The sequence below is a fragment of the Euleptes europaea genome, chromosome 5 (genome assembly GCF_029931775.1).
Source record: "Euleptes europaea isolate rEulEur1 chromosome 5, rEulEur1.hap1, whole genome shotgun sequence".
NCBI lineage: Eukaryota > Metazoa > Chordata > Lepidosauria > Squamata > Sphaerodactylidae > Euleptes > Euleptes europaea.
Window position 1 is genome coordinate 21,030,832 of NC_079316.1, and position 21,659 is coordinate 21,052,490.

At 46.0% G+C, this 21,659-nt stretch overlaps 1 protein-coding gene across 1 annotated transcript in view; it reads right to left on the reverse strand.

Moving 5' to 3' along the window:
* LOC130478222 (multiple epidermal growth factor-like domains protein 6) overlaps positions 1 to 21,659 on the reverse strand; it is a 239,285-nt gene that overhangs the window by 31,913 nt on the left and 185,713 nt on the right. The window contains 4 exon segments of the mRNA XM_056850373.1: positions 6,400 to 6,531; positions 13,791 to 13,919; positions 15,235 to 15,343; positions 15,345 to 15,376. Coding sequence (XP_056706351.1) covers positions 6,400 to 6,531; positions 13,791 to 13,919; positions 15,235 to 15,343; positions 15,345 to 15,376 — 402 coding nt within the window.

A 21,659-nucleotide genomic window follows, 5' to 3' on the forward strand; every position in this document is an offset into this window, starting at 1 on the left:
TATTATCTCAATACAGTATTCCACTCATTTAAATCCCTGGTCTGGGCTGCTAATGTTCCAGCATTCCAGTTCTTCTCCGGTTGGAATTATGCTTCGAGCCAACAAAGAACTCTTGTTGATACAGTATTTTCTTCAGCTAATATCCAAGTGTTAGACTCGAGACAGATTTAGATTCCATACTTCCCCTCCTAATTTTCAGTGACGTTTGTAATTCATACTGACATGCCTACCAATTGATGAGCAATGTGCAAATGAGCAATGACAAATCAGTTGAACACACATGAAGCTGCCTTATACTGAATCAGACCATCAGCCCTGATGCCCCCGAGTCCCTCAGCCAAGGGGACCCCCTTTTTCTTTATGGTTTGATTCTCTTCTGTACATGTGTAAGTGTTGGCCCAGGAAAGATAGAAGGAGCCTGAATTAAACTGACATTAAAAAGTGCTGGAGCATGCTAAGGAGGATAGGAATGCAGGGCCACTCCTCTATCAGTCAGATGCATAAGCCCACCCTGAAAAGGATCCAATCAAGGGCAATTCCCTTGAAGACCCTGGAGCTTCCTCCCAGCTAATCTGATCTGAACCAATGGCCCAGATTTCCAAAACAATAAGCAACGAACCGACCTCAGCAATTCTGTTCCTATCTAAATGACTGGACAGGAAGATTCCAGCCTTCCCCAATCATGGTGAATACCCCGCCCATAGATGCAACTATACCTCACTTTTAGACCTCCTCAAGGAAATATTTTTGACACTCTAAAAACGAAAGGAGAAAACTCCCCTCCACAACAGAGACAAAGGTTTTGCATGTTCGCACATCTCCAAAGATTACAATTATCATCATCATCATCATCATCATCATCATCATCCAATTCCAACACACCCCTTCCCCTCCACATCCCAGGCTAAAGGGTATAAAAAGTTACCCCTCAGCCTCAACTTTTTGTAGCCGGGTTGGAAACAACCTGTTATCCCAGCCTCATGGTCGGCTCTAGTCTTTTCCAAATCTTGAACCTCCGCTCCGCTGACCTGGTCTATGAGGACAGGGACATAACTGCACCTGACATGTGTACACAGATTGGGGTAACAGTCATCATCATCCCTTTAATGGCATAAAAACATAATACGCAAAGGGTACAAAAGGAATGGAGATATTAAAAAGTGCTCTTTATGGCATAATTAAAAGACAGTTACATCAAATAGCACTGATATTGTTGATATTGCCATTTAATTAACAGTTTGGCAGGCTTTTAAAACAGGGTAACAGTCCATTGAGGTCCATATTGACTACTCAGACTGACAGCGGCTCTCCAGGGTTTCAGACAGAAACCTTTCACACCACCTACTTATCTGATCCTTTTAACTAGAGGTGCCAGGGATTGAACCTGAGACCTTCTGGATGCCAAGCAGATGTTATATCATTGAGATACCGTCCCTCCCCTGATTGTCACAGGCCAAACCAGGATTTTGCTTCACCTTAGCACAATGCCTTTCAGTTGAGGCAGCACATTCAGTAATCAGCCTCAAAGCCATTGGAGGAAGCACATGGAGTACATGCATGTATGAACTGCCTCACTGGATTTCGGAAAATTCCTCTGTCTGACAGGGCCTGCCCGTATAACAATAATTGTATAGAAACACTTGCTCACGTTTTATTTCATTGCTGTTTCTACACAGAATCTCGTAATGAACTATTAAGCCTCCTGCTGGTAAACAGACTGAGGGCAAAAACGCATGGTCGCTTTAGCCTCCTTTATTCTCTGTTTCAGCCAGGATCGAACGCATGCGTTTTCACCGAACGTGCGTTCGATCCTGGCTGAATCCTGGCTGAAACAGGGAATAAAGGAGGCTAAAGCGACCGTGTGTTTTCGCCCAGAATGTCTCAGATTCTTTTAACGCTCTTTATTTATTGAACAATCGTTCGCCCCAAATATTGGAGACAGTGGCACAGTTTTTAAAGTTTGTTTTAAAAGCCCGCCAAACAGCTAATTAGATGGCAGGATCAACAAACTGTGTTTCCTAATGTAACCGCCTTTTAACCATATTATAAAGGGCACCTTTTAACATTTCCATTCCTTTTGTAACCTTCTGAATTGTGTTTGTATGCCAATAAGGAAATGATGATGATGAACTGCCTCACTGTCATTAATGCTGGGCCCAAATTTTGTGTTATTCATGTTTCACTGCTAAAAGAATACAGCAGATTAAGAAAAAAAAATCCACCCTTGGGAGTCTGCTGCGCACGACCCATGCAGAATGCAAAACAAGAGTCTGCCAAGATCTAGGCTAGAAAGGAACAGGAGGCATTTCACTATTATTCCTATGAGAGGATATGAAGTGCATATAACAAATACAAAATTAAAAGCTGGAAATAAAGATGATTACCTCCCTCTTTTCCGAGAAACATCACTGCATTTCCCTGTCAGTCACCGCATAGCTCCAGCCCACAAACAATTTTACGGAAGTCATTATTAAGTCTGTAGATTTTTTAAAAAGTAATTATTAAGGAACGCTCAGCCAGATGGTAGTACTGAAATTAAGAATCCATTCCTCAGTCTAGGATAACAATTAATTTTAAATTAACCTGATTGTCCTGTGCAATTTATGGCAGCCTCTGTGATCAGAAGAAGAAGAGTTGGTTTTTATATGCCTACTTTCTCTCCCACTTAAGGGAGGATCAAACCGGCTTACAATCACCTTCCCTTCCCCTCCCCACAACAGACACCCTGTGAGGTAGGTGAGGCTGAGAGAGTGTGTCTAGCCCAAGGTCACCCAGCTGGCTTTAAGTGTAGGAGTGGGGAAACAAATCCAGGTCACCAGATTAGCCTCCGCCACTCATGTGGAGGAGTGGGGAATCAAACCCAGTTCTCCAGATCAGAGTCCACCGCTCCAAACCACTGCTCTTAACCACTACACCATGCTGGCTCTCGTGGTGTATAGGTATAATGTCAATTACTGCATCTCCTTTTTTTATAACTACCACTTGTACTCAGTTTAAAATTACGAGATTTGGGGGGACTATTTGGGGGTCAGTGTAAAAGGGTTGAAAATAGAGAGCATGCAGGGAACTGGTCCTATAAAACTGCAGTGTCACAAAGAGTAAAAACTGACAACAAGTTTTTTTTTTTTACAGCCCTTTCTCAAGGTGTGTGTGGTGCAACATAATATACACCACTGCCTCCTTCAGGCAGTATTTTCCTCTCAAGATTTCCTCCCTGGTGCTTCCTCCCCATCCTCCACCTTTAAGACTTATACATTCAAATCAATAAATTCCTAACACTATGGGGAGAAATACCCAACTGAACAGGGCGATCCCACATTCAAAATCTGCCTGAGCCTGCACAATTAAGCCCCTCTAAAATTGGCTGGAGAGTCAGCGTGGCGTAGTGGTTAAGGTGTTGGACTAGGATCTGGGAAACCCAGTTTTGAATCCCCATACTCTCAACCCTAACCTGGTGAGTATTTGGATGGGAGAGCTCCAAGGAATACCAGGACCATGGAGGTAGGCAATGGCAAGCCACCTCTGAAAGTCTCTTGCCTTGAAAACCCCACAAGATCACCATAAGTCAGCTGTGACTTGACGGCAAAACACACGCACACAATGTGCTGAGTTTTAGAGGCATTCAACAGGCAGCAAGAAATGCTTGCTGCCTTCCAAGTGTAGAAAGACTAGATGATCACCCCCCCAGTTCATGCTTCACAAACTACAAATTTTGGCCAGCCAAGAATGTATTAAATTTTCCATTTAACTAATAAACGATGGTTGAGAGATGTGAGACCACTGAGGAAATTTTGTTCATCTTACTAAAATTCTTTTGACTGCGCTTAAAACCCCTACACTTGCTTGGCCAAAATTTGCCCTACATTTCACTTCAAGAGAAATTCAGTGGCACCACAAATACAACATTAGGAGTCAATGTGGTGTAGTGGTTAGAGTGTCATACTATGATTGGGGAGACCGAAGTTCAAATCCCCACTCTGCTGTGAAGAAGAGTTGGTTTTTATATGCCGACTTTCTCTACCACTTAAGGAAGACCCAAACCGGCTTACAATCCCCTTCCCCTTCCCACAACAGACACCCTGTGAGGCAGGTGGGGCTGAGGGAGTGTGCCTAGCCCAAGGTTACCCAGCTGGCTTTATGTGGAGGAGTGGGGAAACAAATTCAGTTCAGCAGATTAGCATCCACTGCTCATGTGGAGGAGTGGGGAATCAAACCCGGTTCTCCAGATCAGAGGCCACCGCTCCAAACCACCATTCTTAACCACTCCACCACCCTGGCTCACTGGGTAGACTGTTGTGTCTATGAAATGAGAGGGTGGGGGTCCAGGTTTGCTACCCTGAGCTCCCTGGAGGAAGGCCAGAACAAAAATCTCAGAAATAATGTGAGAAACATAACGTAGCTTCATCTTTTTGCTATGATCCACCCTTGCTCAAAAACAAAATGGAATGGATGGAGATCCTTGAGCTGTGTTCTATGTACAGGATGTGTGTGTGTAGGGGACATGTAGAGAGGTATATCAGAGGCAGGTGATGGAGTCCTTAGAGATAAACAAAACTCCCAAGAAGCTTATCAAAATTCTTTTGATGTGGCATTTCTATTCACATTGAAGTAAATAAAAGGTAGGGTGCAGCCCTAAGAAGTGTAAATGGTCTTAGAAAGGTGTAATTATGCTTAGGATTGCACTAGGATTAACCCAGGAAGAAGAATGCATGGAAACTGCCTAATTTAAGAAGATGCACCCAGCTTGTTTTCCATACAGCCATCTGTACTGAAACACTCTTTTACAGGGAATATAATAAATTACAATGCTTCCCCCCCCCCCACAAAAAAAATACACCTTTTAAAGTCAGCGGTAAATAAACTGATTGATTAATTGCTCCAACCCACCAATTAATGCTTTTAGTACTAATAAAAACTGTTAATGGATAATTGGAAATGAGTCTTTCCTTTGGCCAAAATGTGCTTTGCAATAAATTCTACCGGCTTTAAATCAGTTCTTATATTTAAATTTATATCCCACCTTGTCCCACAGGTTTAGTGTGGCTTAGAGCATCTTAAAGTGATCAAGGATACACAGAGTATAAATATACACATAAATACTGAGCTAGGGCTTGGCAAATTCCAGCTCTTTTAAATCCTGTACACCTTTTGCTATTAACCCCGATAATCCCAGTCTGTAAATTTCTATCCCTCCTGGTTGCCTAGATACATTTTTTTAAAAGTATTTCTGAATATCTAGTACAGGGGTCCCCAACCCTTTCTGACCTGAAGGCATATTTGGAATTCTCACACAGCGTGGTGGGTGCAGCCACAAAATGGCTGCCACAGGAGGTAGAGCCAGTCACAAAATGGCTGCCGCAGCTTCCGTCACACAGTGGAGATCCTTGGGTTGTGGTAGTTGGTGCAAAAATAAGTTTAAAAAAAAAACAAAAAAAACCCTGCATAGCCAGTCAAATCTCCAGTGGCCAATGAGAAGCCTTGATGGGCAAAGTCCCATCTGGTGTTTGTTTTTTTCCAAAAACACTTAGCAGGCACTATTAAAAGTGTTGGAGGGCTCCATGTTAGGGATCTCTGCAGAGCAGGAGTGAGAACGGAAAAGGCCCAGGCTCTGATCAATGCCAGGCGGGCCACCCTAAGTGGTGGGATAGCCGACAGATGGCTGCCTGACAACCTAGTTAAATTGTGGAACTCCCGGCCCCAGGATGTGGTGATGGCTGCCAACTTTGAAGGCTTTAAGAGGGGAGTGGGCATGTTCACGGAAGATAGGGTTATCCATGGCTTCTAGTCAAAATGGATACTAGTCATGATGCACAACAATTCTCTCCAGGATCAGAGGAGCATGCCTATTATATTAGGTGCTAGTGGAACGCAGGCAGGATAATGCTGCAGTTGTCTTGTTTGTGGGCTTCCTAGAGGCACCTGGTTGGCCACTGGGACTTGATGGGCCTTGGTCTGATCCAGCATGTGGCTTTTCTTTCGTTCTTATGATTGTAGCTGGCGCCTAGGGACATCGCAAAGTAGTAAAATGCTAATTGAATCAAAAACAGCCACTGGTGAGCAAAGAAGGCTTTGAGACCAAATATTCTTTTCAGGGTATCAAGGTCTTAAACATGATAACAAAAATTAACAAATCTAATATATCCAACACATTGTACATCAAATAAACTGCAAGTACGTGTACTAAAATATAAATATATGACCAAAAGAAGCCCAAGCACTAAGTACGTGTCTAAACAAAAACAAAAAACCCTGCTTTGCATCACTATGGAAAGTTCCACGATCGTCGAGACCCATGAAAGACGAAGCTTCCGTTAAAACCATAGGCGCCAGAATCCTGGAATAGTAACCCATCGGCCAAACGCTTAACAGAGACAGCGATGAAGCAGAAAAGACACTTACTGAGGCCACAGCGGATTCCGTAGTAACCTGGCAAGCAGCCGCACCGCCCCGTGACATGGTGGCACTCTTCATTCTTGCCAGAACACTGACACACTTGGTTACAGTTCTCCCCGTATGTGCCTGGCAGACAAGCTGAGGGAAGAGGAAATGTAAACCGATGAATTACATTTGTCTTGGTAAACACAGTGCTCAAACAAAGAGCGGGGGTAGCATTTATTCAATAAGACCACTGCCTGCAGAAGAATGCTGCCCTCTGGGACTTGGGGTTTATTACGTTTGCTCGGGAATTACTTTGCAGTTTTGTTTTGTTCGAGTCAATTTGTGCCCGACTGTCAAGGGCCAGTTGCAATTTTCTTGTCACTTAGAGAAAGTCATAGGCTGATGTCAAGGAAAATCAACTAAAGCAATAAACGCAGGAGAATCCCCCCTACGTATGCATGGCAGACGCCCGAAACCTTAAAGACAGCTTCAGAGGCTTAAATAGTTTTGTTCTTGGATCTCTCCCTTGTCTTGTGGGCCCTCACCTAAGCTTGTGGTTCATGGTACGCAGGGTGCTTCCCACCACGAACACACAGTCAACATTTAATTCCCAGAAACACGTCACAGCAGGGTTTCTTAAGAGCTGGTTCACACCTACAACTGCCTGTGCAATGTAAGGACTTCAGGGATGTGTTATGTCTTCTATTGTTCTTTTAATAACCATGTGTTCTTTATTATAAATTATGTTTGTCCTGCGCCCAGCCCGTCCCCGGGCGGCGCGGACTCGGCCCCCACCCCACCGCTCGCCGGGAGGCCGGGAGAGCCGCGGGCCGGCGCGGGCTCGGGCTCCACCCCGCCGCTCGCGGGGAAGCCGGGGGAGCCGCGGGCCGGCGCAGGCTCGGCCCCCACCCCACCGCTCGCCGGGAGGCCGGGAGAGCCGCGGGCCGGCGCGGGCTCGGGCTCCATCCCACCGCTCGCGGGGAAGCCGGGGGAGTCGCGGGATGGCGCAGGCTCGGCCACCACCCCGCCGCTCGCCGGGAGGCCGGGGGAGCCGCGGGACGGCGCAGGCTCGGCCCCCACCCCACCGCTCGTGGGGAAGCCGAGGGAGCCGCGAGACGGTGCAAACTCGACCCCATCTTGGCGCCCCCCCCAGCCCCGAACCAGCTTACCTGGGGCCCAGGAGGGACGGGAGGCCCCAAGAGCCCGGCAGAACGGGGGCAGGACAGAGAGGGGGGTTGGAGAGCGAGGGAGGGGGAGGAAGAAGCCGGGAGGAGAGGCCGGACAGGAAAGCTGCGAGGGCCTTAAGACCCAAGAGCCGGCTCGACAGGCTGGCTCTTCAAACGGCCCCCCTCTTTCCCTTGCAGGCCGAGGACCGCTCAGAGGGGCCGACGGGAGTTACCAGGCGAACTCCTCCAATAGGCGGATCCCGGAAGGAGAGGAAAAGCCCAGCCTATATGGTCTCGGGAGGGCGGGGCTAAGAGGGGAGGAGAGGCTTAAAAGGGGGTTGTGGTGTGGAGGCCGAGGAGGATGGCTGGCTAGGACGGGCTAGAGAGCTGTAGCCCAAAATCCTGGCAGACTCAAATGGGGAGGGAAACTCAGATTCCCCGGCTGAGTGGTCTGAGGCCAAAGAAACACCACAACCTCGAGTAGACACTCAAGCCACCCCCCTTGGCTCCGCGCTTCCGAGCCCGGGGCGTGACAATGTTCTAGGAGCTGATGGACGCTGCCCTGACCTGGATGGCCCAGGCTAGCCTGATCTCCTCAGATCTTGAATGCTCAGCAGGGTCGGTCCTGGTTAGTACTTCGATGGGAGACCACCAAGGAATACCAGGGTCGCTATGCAGAGGAAGGCAATGGCAAACCACCTCTGCTAGTCTCTTGCCTTGAAAACCCTCCATGGTTACTGTATGTCAGCTATGATTTTGATGGCAGTTTCCATCACCATTGTTGGAGGCCAACTTGTGTGCGTACTGCAGAGCAGAAATATAAAAATATCAATTAATTTTTTAAAAAGTTGCCTGAAGTCTCATCACTTGAGATGACTGGTAATACATAACAATCCTCATCTGACACAGGCATCAATTAGAATCATAGAATCATAGAGTTGGAAGGGGCCATACAGGCCATCTAGTCCAACCCCCTGCTCAATGCAGGATCAGCCTAGAGCTTCTCTGACAAGTGCTTGTCCAGCCTCTGCTTAAAGGCTGCCAGTGAGGGGGAGCTCACCACCTCCCTAGGTAGCTGATTCCACTGTCGAACAACTCTTACTGTAAAAAACCTTTCCCTACTATCCAGCTGATACCTTTCTGCCCATAAGAGTTGTTCGACAGTGGAATCAGCTACCTAGGGAAGTGGTGAGCATCCCCTAACTGGCAGTCTTTAAGGAGAGACTGGACAAGCACTTGTCAGGGATGATCTAGGCTGATCCTACATAAAACAGGGCTTGGATGAGATGGCCTGTATGGCCCCTTCCAACTCTATGATTCTATGATTCTACTATGACTAGAAGCAGCTCTCCAGGGTCTTTGACAGAGGTCTTTCATACCACCTACTACTTGGATAGAGGTCTTTCATACCATCTACCACTACCTGATCCTTTTAACTAGAAATGCTGGGGATGGAACCTGGGACCTTCTGCAAGCCAAGGAGATGCTCTCCCTTCCCCTGCCAGACACCCACAGACCCAGGCTGGCTGATCCTCCTCTTTTCTGGACACATAGAATCTCCTGTTTTGTTATCACATTGTTTGGTTGGGAAAAAACATCAAATGTCTTCAAGCCAAATGAAGAAAAGCTGCTTGCCACAGAAGCTCATTCCCTGAGTGATTCCTTGTGTGGTCTATCTATGGCTCAGGAGATGTCCTGCTCCCTTTGGCCAAATGGTTTTTGCACATAACACTCCACACAGTTCACTATGTGGCTTTCAGAGTGAAGGCACAGTTCAGGCACGTTCTGAAGAAGTTTTGTTTTGCTTCGTGAGTGGAAGGTTCCCGATTTATTTATTACTTTCCTTTTGAGATAGAGAGGTTAGTGAGGGCACTGAGTTTATAAGTATTTAGAACTGGGGGAAAAGACATAACATGATGAAATGTGGATGAGATCCCTCTAAGGAAATTATCCACCCTGCGTCACAATTTCTTACCCAAATGATTTCCCGGCATTACAACTGCAGAACATTCTCATGACTCACGTGTTTTGCTTGGATAGGTTTATTCACCCATAGGATAGTCTTTGGACACCACAGAACTAGCTTTATTCCTCCATAAAAATAAATAAGAACAACCCACATAAGCGGACTTACTTCTTTCACAGCCACTGCCCACAAAACCCGGAAGGCAACCACACTCTCCAGTCACGTGGTTACAAGGGGTGCCAGAAGGACATTTGCAGTGCTCGGTGCAGTTCCTACCATAGAAGCCAGGCAAACAAGCTGGGGGAAAAAACCCAAAATAATCTCCATCAGAACAACAAGTATGCTTAGTAGCATCAGCCAGATCTGCCCTTTGCCACAACGGAGCTGGAAAAGTAATAAGAAGACTTATCAAGAAGGTAAGAATGAGGTACCTGTGATGAAGGGCTAAAATCTTTTGGTTTAGGGAAAAAATGCAAGGGAGGGACATAAACATCAGGCTGTGTGAAGCATTTGATCTACTTGTGAACTACTCAGGGTCTATGTCAGGGATGGGAAATGAAGTCAAGTGCCCAATTACCTACTAAGTTAGAAAGAGGGCATAAAGGAAAACCAGTGGTTCCCAACCTGTGGGCTGGGGACCCCTGGTGGGGTGTGGAATTATTGCAAGGGGTCTGTGAATCCATCCAGCTTAGGTTGGTTACCACCTTCCCCCACCTGTGCCTTCCTCCTGGACTCACCTCTGTGGTGGCCACGCCCCCCAACTCTGTGTCCATCTAGCTGCTGGCTGGGCTTCATCTACCAGCTGGGGCCCAGGAGCTTCATCAGGATGTGATGTCTTCCTCTCAACCACCCCAGGGTAGCCTGGTAAGTGTGGGAGAGGAGAGGTCGCTCCCCTCCCCACAGTGAAGTAAGCTCTGACTCAAGAAAGCTTATGTTGAAATACATTTTGTTACTTGTTAAGGTGCCACTGGACTTCTCATTTATTTTGCCGTCCAGATCAGTAATCATGTTATCAGCTGTGGAAAAGACTTGCGGCTCAACACATGCGACCAGAGATCTGACAGCGTATTCTGGACATTAGGTCCCCTTTCTTCCAACCCGAGTGCCATTGCGAAAGCCATGCCAAGGCAGGAAACAGCCAGGCATCCATAGATCATGCCTGGATCCAGCACAATTGAGAATTCTCTCCACCAGGAACATTCTATATTGCACTTTAATCATTATTTGTGTCAGATTCTGATACCTGTCAGCTGCTTTGTGAGCCAGCTTTTTCAGTCGAAAAGCAGAGTTAACATCCAAATAAATAAATAAGCATCCACCAATTGTTCTGTCAAGGACTGAAAGCTCATTGGACAACCAAGTAAATTCCTCTGAGTATAGACTAACTGATAACTGCATAAGAAAAAGGGGTCATTCTAGGCACCCTCACCAAAAACTCGAAACTATACAAACCTATGACGCTTTCTTATACTGTCCCAACTTGTTGGTGAGTACCATCTACCCTCTGACCAGACCCTCCGACCAGTCTCTGAAAGTTGCAAATAGCACCAGCCACCTATTAAATGATTCAGTATAATAAATAAGCAAACTTACTTTCTGTAGACTGAATAAATATGTCTTGCACGTGTATATGAGAACCAGTGTGGTGTAGAGGTTAAGAAAGTTGGACTAGGATCTGAGAGTCCCGGGTTCGAATCCTCACTCGTGCCATGGAAGCTCGCTGGATGACCTACGCCACAGGGTTGTTGTGAGGATAAAACGGAGGCGAGAACAATGGACCCCCACGGGGAAGAAATCAGGGTACAAATGAATTAATTAAATAAAATAAAAATATATGTACGATGTTTATTTATTTTGTTTATATTGCACCGTTCTCCCCAATGGGGACCCAAAGCAGGTTACATCATTCTCCTCTTCTCTGTTTTATCCTCACAACAACCCTGTGATGTAGGTTAGGCTGAATGTGTGACTGGCCCAGGGTCACCTAGCAAGCTTCCATCGTAGAGTGGGGATTCAAACCTGGGTTTCCTAGTTCGACACTTTAACCACTAAAACATGCTGGCTCTCCTGATGCTGTGGCTCAGTGTAGAGCCTCTGCTTAGCATGCAGAAGGTCCCAGGTTCAATCCCCGGCATCTCCAGTTAAAGGGACTAGGCAAGTAGGTGATGTGAAAGACCTCAGCCTGAGACCCTGGAGAGCTGCTGCCGGTCTGAGTAGACAATACTGACTTTGATGGACCAAGGGTCTGATTCAGTAGAAGGCAGCTTCATGTGTTCATGCGCTACTGTTTTTCAAATATATGTAGATGCTGTTGTGATTAATGAAATATAAATTCATTCAAAAGCGTTACTGAATTCATAGTAACATTTGCCATTATGTGTTTTCTTAGTCAACGGATATTAATAGTATAACTACTATCATGTGGTTTCATAGAATCAGAGTTGGAAGGGACCATACAGGCCATTTAGTCCAACCCCCTGCTTAATGCATGATCAGCCCAGAGCGTCCCTGAAAGTTTCAGAGGGTAGCCATGTTGGTCTGTAGTAGAAGAGCTGGATTTGAGTCCAGTAGCACCTTAGAGACTAAGAAGATTTTGGGGGGGGTATAAGATCTCAAAAGTCAAAGCTCTCTTCATCAGATACGAGTAGGAACTGAGATCCCTGAGTCTTTATATCCCATTAAGAAGGTGGGAGGGGTGTTGCAAAGATGGGAATAAGGATGCAGAGGTACAATGCAAAATGTAACGTGAGGGTCTGCAAAAAAAAAAGTTTGATGTTAAAAGGGGTCCTCACACTCAAAAAGATTGGGAACCACTGAGTTAGATGACAGATTTGAAGAGACAGAAAGAAGACATACCTTGAAAGGAGAAAAAAGGAAGAAAGGAATCACCAGACCTGAAAGGATAGCAAAGTGTTATGAACCAAATAATCTGAATCAGTAATTAATATAATATGGTACGATGGAAACCCTAAAATGACTTAGACAAAATTTTATTGAAGTCCCATCAACAGCAGATTGCCCATTATAGCAGACAGGAAAATTCCCAGTGGACAGGTAGCCTGGGAAAGGTCTCTTCTAAGCCACCCTGTCCAGGCCAGGAGGTAATCAGGCTTGTGAGAACCCTGCCAGGCAAAGGCAGGTGGCACAGTGCCTGGCATTGCTGACCCCTGCCTGGACTGTCATTTCTGGCCTGCTCCACTGTTGACTGCCCATAGCTGTGCTGACTGAAGGCAATCACTAAGGGGGCTGGTCAGGCAAGGATGAGCTGAGGAAGGCAGCCAATCACAGCCTTGCATGACTAGCCCTCCTTTTGGGGAGAGGGTGGGGCCCTTTCAAGAAGAGGAAGAAGAAGAATTGGTTTTTCTATGTCGACTTTCTCTAAAGGAAGAATCGAACCAGCTTACAATCACCTTTTCCCTTCCCCTCCCCACAACAGACACCCTGTGTGGTAGGTGGGGCTGAGAGAGCTCTAAGAGAGCTGAGACTAGCCCAAGGTCACCCATCTGACTTCAAGTGTAGGAGTGGGGAAACCAACCCGGTTCGCCAGATTAGCCTCCGCCGCTCATGTGGAGGAGTGGGGAATCAAACCTGGTTCTTGAGATGAGAGTCCACCACTCCAAACCACCACTCTTAACCACTACACCATGCTGGCTCTCAACTGCCCAGTCTGCTCTTTTGTACTATTAAAATCAGTAGAAACACTCCAGCATAATTGATATTAATGCTGACACTAGGCAGATGACTGGAAGCAAGCGCTACTGTGTTCAATGGGCCTTACTCCCCATAAACTGTATTCAGGGGCAAATTTGCACTGATAATGTACTGGTAATACCATGCTTTCATTTTAACCAAAGAACTACTATTCATTTGTTCTGTATGTTTTGTGTTGCTATATAAACCGAACTTCACTGATGATGCAGTGTTTTTCAATTAAAGCCGAATATTCATTCTTTCAGAACCGTGCGAAGTTTCACGCCGTAGTAATTTTAGTGATACATTCTTTTACTAATTTTTAATGCTACTTTTTTTACTACCAATTTTGCCATATTCGCTTTTTGTTATTCTTATTCGCATTGCAATTATAGTGTTCACTCATTTTTAAAAGTGTGCTGAGGTCATCTCGAGACTAGGCTAGGGCAGAGTTGCAGGACTGTCCAAAATCTTTACAACATACAGTTACATTATTGCAGAAGTGTTGTTCCATTGCAAGAAGAAGCACAAACACAGTTTTATCCTGACATACTTTAGAAAGTTAAAGGCACTGAAAGCGTATTTCTTACCAGTATTGCAATGGTCTCCAAGCCACCCTGGACGACAAGAGCATTTCCCTGAGCGATGGTCACAAATTCCACCGTTGCTGCAGCTGCAGTTCTGCTGACACTGCTCTCCGTATTTTCCAGTTTCACACTCTATATTGAAACAGAAAGGTGTTTCATGGTTGCCATGTTGTGAGAATGGGAGCACAACTCTGATATATACAAGCTGACTTGATGATTTTTCACATTCATGCATATCGAAGCTGTACACACACATGGTAAGTATGTGCATTGCCCCATTCACATAACATGTTGACTGCGCATACTGGGAAGATTGCATGTAGGATCATATTCTCAATACATGCTGTTGGTAGACTCTTGGTCCACTACCCGCCATTTGGTTGCTCCTAATAAAAAGTATAATGGGGACTATGTTTTGGTTTCTTGATAGGTGTGATAGTAAAATCTTAAAAAGGGCGACAAAATAAAATGTAAATGAAATTGCCCAGGAGGAAGAATCTCTTTATGGTCTCTCTTCTCCTGAAGTCTGGAATTCTCTTCCTCCGGATGCACCCCAGATTCCATATCTAGCTGTCATCAGTAAGTGAAGCAAAACATTTTATTCAACTGGTGTTGAAGACTAGGAATACAGCAAGATGGTTTTAACCCATGAGTGGGATGCAGTGCAGTCATTTTCTTGGCTTCCTCCTCACCCGGAAGCCCAAAACGATTCCCAAAATCATGACCCCCTCCCAGCAACTGTTGCCAAAGAGTGGTAACCAATGAAACATAGGATCCTAAAACCATGGAAGATATTCCCACACCAGGTAGGTATGAATTGGCCCATCATCTCCATCAGTGCCATAGAAAAAAAAATTGTGAACCATTCTCGCTGTGGATTGTATTTAGGAATAAATGGGCTCCTGCTTCATTTGCTACCAACTGTAATTGGATGGGTCCATTTTGCAGCCCTTCTTAAAGATAGGGACTATTATGGCCATATTGTGTATTACACTGTGGTTACGGATACTGTGGACTGCCAAAAAACAAACAAACAAATCAGTGGGTTATAGATCAAATTAAGCCTGAACTGACCCAAGAAGCTAAAATGTCTAAACTGAGGCTATCGTACTTTGGTCACATTATGAGGAGACAAGAGTCACTGGAAAAGACAACCATGCTAGGAAAAGTTGAAGGCAGCAGGAAAAGAGGAAGACCCAACATGAGACGGATTGAATTTATAAAGAAAGCCAAGGCTCTCAATTTGCAAGACCTGAGCAAGGCTGTTGCTTGCTGAGCAAGCAAAGATAGGACGTTTTGGAAGACATTGATTGATAGGGTCGCCATGAGTTGGAAGGGACTTGATGGCACTTAACACACACACACACACATTGTGCCCATGCCCCAGTCTTGAGGAATTTGGGCTTCTTGGTCAATGTAAGTGAACAACTCAGCTAAAACTGGGGACCACCAATCAACATACAATTTTAGAGTGGTCCTCTCCACCCCTTCGCGCAAACGCACACTCCAGTTGTGCGATCGCAGACTGCTCCATTCTGACAATTACAAAACCCAACAGCAGCCTTGTCCATAACAGTTACCCTGACAGGCCGCGGAGAGAGAGGGGGAGAGAATGAACCACAAAGCCCAAATCACAAGGCTTCAAAGGATGCGTCACGTTCATTAGAACTCCATTCAAGGAAAACAAAAAGGAAATGTACTTCGGATGAGGCCATCCTTTCAAGTCATACACACGTATTTGCTTGCTGACTGTGACTGACAGGATAACGTATTGCAACACCCACTAATTTTATTTTAAAGCAAAGAATGGAATCATTCACATGATAGGCCATGCACCGGCTTCCCCTTTTTTCAGAACGTCTCTGTGTAAACTGAAAAGCCTCACAGAGCCCCACAGCCAGTCTGACAGGCTTGTTTATTTGCTGTTCGGTAAGAAAACTCTCCAGAAAATCAGGAGGTTTTTCTTCTTCTTCTATAACTGGAAGAATTGCACTCAACAAGCTGAGATTTTATTGGGCTTCTCTCCAAGGTCTACAGGAAAAAGGGGATCAAGACAAGTCTTCTTTGTGTTCTTACCAAACACAAGCATACCTCGGAGATAATGCAGATTTGGTTCCAGACCACCGCCATTAAGCGAATATCGCAATAAAACGAGTCACAATGATTTTTTTGGGTTTTCAAGTGCATATAAAAGTTACATTTACGCTATAATGTAGTCTATTAAGTATGCAACAGCATTATATCTAAAAAACAATGTACTGTAATAATAATGAAAACGTTTGAAATGTTGTGAGAATTACCGAAAGGTGACACAGAGACATGACGTGACCACATGCGACTGGAAAAATGGTGCCGATAACAATTGCTCGAAAACACAACATCGGCAAAGCGCAATAAAGCGAAGCACAATAAAACGAGGTATGCCTGCATCTAATCGAGTTATCCAAATTCAGCACAACCACAAAAGGGTCAGGAAAGGTTGCACCAAGATTTGGGCTCAAAAGAAGAGTTGGTGTTTATATGCTGACTTTCTCTACCACTTAAGGAATCAACCCAGCTTACAATCACCTTCCCTTCCCCTCCCCACAACAAACACCCTGTGAGGTAAGTGGGGATGAGAGAGTTCTGAGAACTGTGAGTAGCCCAAGGTCACCCAGCAGGCTGAATGTGGAGGAGTGGGGAATCCAATCTGGTACTACAAATTAGAGTTCGCTACTCCTACGGTCTGTTCCAGCATGGCCTTTCTTATGTTCTTAACTCCCCCCTCCTAGGAAAAAAACAGAGTAAAAAATGCCTAACTAAATATACTTTCCTCACTTTTGAGTAACCACAATTTATCTCAACATACCTTGGGTTAGTTAAGAGGCAGCAGCTTCCAAGTCAGAAGGTTCAAACTCAAAGAGAACACAAGCCCAGCATTTTCATTTTTAGAAGTTAACTAGCATGGTGTAGTGGTTAAGAGTGGTGGACTCTAATTTGGTAAGCCAGGTTTGTTTCCCCACTCCTCCACCTTAAGCCTGCTGGGTGACCTTGGGATAGTCACAGTTCTCTCAGAACTCTATCAAGGTGTCTGTTGCGGGGAGGGGAAGGGAAGATGATTGTAGGCTGCTTTGGGACACATTAAAGGCAAAAAAAAGCAGGGTATAAAAGCCAACTCTTCTTCTTCTTGTAATCCAAGAAAAGAAATAAGACCAGAAACAGACATTGTGAGGGTTGTGTGGCTATCGCCAAACACAGCACTGCAACCCATCATTCCCCACAGTCCAAGATATATGAAGAAGAAAAAGAGTTGGTTTTTATATGCCGACTTTCTCTGCCACTTAAGGGAGAATCAAACCGGTTTACAATCACCTTCCCTTCCCCTCCCCACAACAGATACCCTGTGAGGTGGGTGGGGTTGAGAGAGTGTGACTAGCCCAACGTCACCCAGCTGGCTTTATGTGTAGGAGTGGGGAAACAAATCCAGTTCGCCAGATTAGCCTCTGCCGCTCATGTGGAGGAGTGGGGAATCAAACCCGGTTCTCCAGATCAGCGTCCACCACTCCAAACCACCGCTCCTTACCACTACGCCACGCTGGCTCTCCATCACTTTGCAACACCAGGCCTGACTATAAATTTGATGTTGCGTTTTGCCAGAGGACCTGGAAGCCAGCCATCGCCCTCCCATTTAAGAGCGACCTTTGGAAGAATCTAGCAGCATCACCCGTGTCTTACAAGGCATTACTGGCCAGTCTTTAAATCAAAGTGAGGTTTCATTGTTTCACTAAAAGAGAAAGAAAGGTGTGTGTGTGGGGGTGGGGGGACAACTACCTTTCTGCCTTGTTGCTCAACCTTCCCCCTTTCACTCGGAGGCAAAAACACTTGCAACAGCTTTGGCATCTTAACCAGCACAAGAAATAAATCAGACACAGCCTTTAATTGTCCTGTGGCACAAGGATAAATAGAAACTTTGGAGAGAAGTTTGGCCGGTTAGCGAGGAGATGAAAGGGACCAGCCTGGCTTAAGATGATGGACTGCGTTTCTTAATTAAACTTAATATGCAGAAAGAAAAGATGTAAAGGTTTTGCGAGGATCAATCGGCAGATCGGTCACTGACTTTGCACGTGTTTCGAAAGCCAGAGCAAATGGCCTATAACCGAAAGAAAAGCCTTTACGCCGAGTAGCTGAAACACTCTGAAGTCTCAGACAAACATGGGGGAAACACAATAAGCTCATATTTCACCAAAAACGAGAAGGCAGCTAGCCAAGGCGAAGAATCTTACTGAACGGCTCTATTAATAAATTGGTGAGCAATTTTGTCACAACTTTTTCACTCCAGAACCATGTAACCTGGTATCCGAGACAAAATCTGGCAGTTTGCAAATCTCAGTTTTAGACTTTTTTTTTTTTTAAAAGCAAGATTCAGGCCTCTGCCATGGCGATGAAAAAAATTAAGAGATATGCTGGCTGTCATCTGTTAGGGTGGGGAGTGCTGGAAAAAACAACCCAGTTTTGATCAAGTTATTGGGGGTGGGGGTGGAAGAGCTTCTGTTAGGGTTGCCATACTCCAGGTATGCCAGGAGATCACTCAGAATTATACCAGATCTCCTGACAGAAAATGGCTTCTTTAGAGGGTGGATTCTATGGCATTATCCACTACTGAGGTCCCCCCTCCCCGAATCCCACCTTCCCCAGGCTCCCCAGTCCTGAAGCTGGGGACCATAGATTCTGTGCTGTGCACCATGCAAACCTAGAGCTAGGGTGGTGTAGTGGTTAGGAGCGGTGGACTACAATCTAGAGAACCAGGTTGGTTTCCCCACTCCTACACATGAAGCCAGCTGGGTGACCTTGGGGTAGTCACAATTCTCTTAGAGCTCTCTCAGCCCCACCTACCTCACAAGGTGTCCGTTGTGGGGAGAGGAAAGGAAGGAGATTGTAAACCGGTTAGATTCTCTTTCAGTGGTAGAAAAGAAGAAGAAGAGTTGGTTTTTATACGCCGACTTTCTCTACCGCTTAAGGAATAATCAAACCAGCTTACAATCACCTTCCCCTCCCCACAACAGACACCTTGTGAGGTAGGTGGGGCTGAGAGAGTTCAGAGAGAACTGTGACTAGCCCAAGGTCACCCAGCTAGCTTCATAGAATCATAGAGTTGGAAGGGACCACCAGGGTCATCTAGTCCAACCCCCTGCACAATGCAGGAAATTAACAACTACCTCCCCCCACATCCCCAGTGACCCCAACCCACCCCCTGCCATGCAGGATCCCACAATCAAATCACTCCCGACAGATGGCCATCTAGCCTCTGCTTCATGTGTAAGAGTAAAGAAACAAACCCACTTCACCAGATTAGAGACCACCGCTCATATGGAGAAGTGGGGAATCAAACCCACTACTCCAGCTCTCCAAAAAAACCTCCTCCTCCTCCCCCTCTTCTTCTGCTGCTGCTGCTTTTCAGGAGTCTGTAGACATTTGGCCTGAAAGGGTATTCCAGGAAGACAGTGCTGCTGCATCGGGATCATGGACCAACAGAGTGTTACCTGAACCATCACAAGAAGCACAGCCCTTAACTTCACTCAGAGCTCAGTAGGTTAGAAGCAACATTTGGCTACCTCTGACTGGCTCAGCTTTGTGCTAAATAAGAGTCAAGATGGCCACATTTGGAAGTATCCTTCCATTGGTGGGCAGAAGAACATGCAGGATATTCCCCTATTCTCCCCCATTCCTGCAAATCACTCTGACCCCTGGAAAGGTCACTCCAGGTGCTGTAGGATCCACACAGAGGATGGAGATGTTCCCTCCGCTCAGGGGAGCTACACATGTGGACCAGGAAGGAAGAGCAATTTCAAGTCCTTGCTCTTCTTCACTCCAGCCCCCTCCAATCTGCATGGCTAGTCCCTCCTCATGGGTCCCATGAGCCTGGAAATGACTCTCCAGGGGTGAAGAAGAAAAATAATTGGCTGTTATATGCCGACTTTCTCTACCACTCAAGGAAGAATCACCTTCCCTTCTCTTCCCCACAACAAACACCCTGTGAGGTAGGTGGGGCTCAGAGAGTGTGACTAGCCCAATGTCACTCAGCTGGCTTCGTGTGTAGAAGCAGGGAAACAAATCCAGTTCACCAGATTAGCTTCTGCCGCTCATGTGGAGGAGTGGGGAATCAAACCCGGTTCTCCAGATCAGAGTCCACCGCTCCAAACCACTGCTCTTAACCTCTACACCACGCTGGTGTAGTGGCAGCAAATGGAAAAGAACACAGGAGAGCTACACCTTCCATATATTTAGTGCCCCGTGGTGCAGAGTGGTAAGCTGCAGTACTGCAGTCCAAGCTCTGCTCACAACCTGAGTTCAATCCCAACAGAAGTCGGTTTCAGGTAGCTGGCTCAAGGTTGACTCAGCCTTCCATCCTTCCGAGGTTGGTAAAATGAGTACCCAGCATGCTGGGGGTAAAGGGAAGATGAGTACACAGCATGCTGGGGGTAAAGGGAAGATAGGAGCATGCCTATTATTTTGGGTGTGGTGGAACACAGGCAGGATGGTGCTGCTGCACTCGTCTTGTTAGTGGCTTCCTAGAGGCACCTGGTTGGCCACTGTGTGAGCAGACTGCTGGACTTGATGGGCCTTGGTCTGATCCAGCAGGGCCCTTCTTATGTTCTTATGACTGGGGAAGGCACTGGCAAACAACCCCATAAAACAAAGTCTGCCTAGTAAAAGTCAGGATGTGACATCACCCCATGGGTCAGGAATGACCCAGTGCTTGCACAGGGGATCTTTACCTTTACTTAAGGTTTAGTGGCCCACCAATTCTGGAAGGATGGCGTCCTTAAGGCCTCAAATCCACGGCAACTGTGGAGCCTCATGAATCTCAACACTTGCCGTTTCCCTCTCTTTTCTTTCCAATGGTACTGTTATCAGACACCCTTTCAACTGATCTGCACAGTCCTTCCCTCCTTCAATTATTCTCCCTTTTGCCAGCCAAATCCCTAGCAAAACTAAACTCTCAAGACCTGCTCCTTAACTAAAGACCCAAACAGCATACAACATATCCAAATGCCTTTCCGTTGTATAATTTACGGTGACAGCAGAACTTGAGTTTTTGTTGGCAACCAGCTTGGACTGAGTGCCGGATACACATCTTTGCAATGTGTTGGCAAGCTCCAAGATGTACCAAACCAAGTCATTTACATTTTCATTGGCTTAAAATTAGGGACATCTGTATGAATAAGTAATGTGTGTGTAAAGTGCCGTCAAGTTGCAGCCGACTTATGGCGACCCCTTTTGGGGTTTTCATGGCAAGAGACTAACAGAGGTGGTTTGCCAGTGCCTTCCTCTGCACAGCAACCCTGGTATTCCTTGGTGGTCTCCCATCCAACTACTAATCAGGGCTGACCCTGCTTAGCTTCTGAGATCTGACGAGATCAGGCTAGCCCTGGCCCATCCAGGTCAGGGCATGAATAAGGAATACATTGAGATTTTAAAAATAAACCTTTGTTTTGAAGTGTCTCAAAATAAATTTCTTAGTATTTTGTTCTCTTGAAAATGGGTCTCTACACTAAATTTCTGAAATAAATGATATTATAGTTAAGACAAAAACAAATCTCAAATACTTTTCTCTGAATGGTCAAAAAGACCACGATCCAAAGAGGACAAGGCACACATATCAGGCAGGGAAAGGGGGAAAGGGGATGGGGCAGGAAGAAGAAGAGTTGGTTTTTATATCCCGCTTTTCTCTACCTTAAGGAGTCGCAAAGTGGCTTACAATTACCTTCCCCCCTCACAACAGGCACCTTGTGCGGTAGGTGAGGCTGAGAGAGTTCGGAGAGAGCTGTGACTAGCCCAAGCTCACCCAGCTGGCTTCATGTGAAGAAGTAGGCAAACCAACCCAGTTCATCA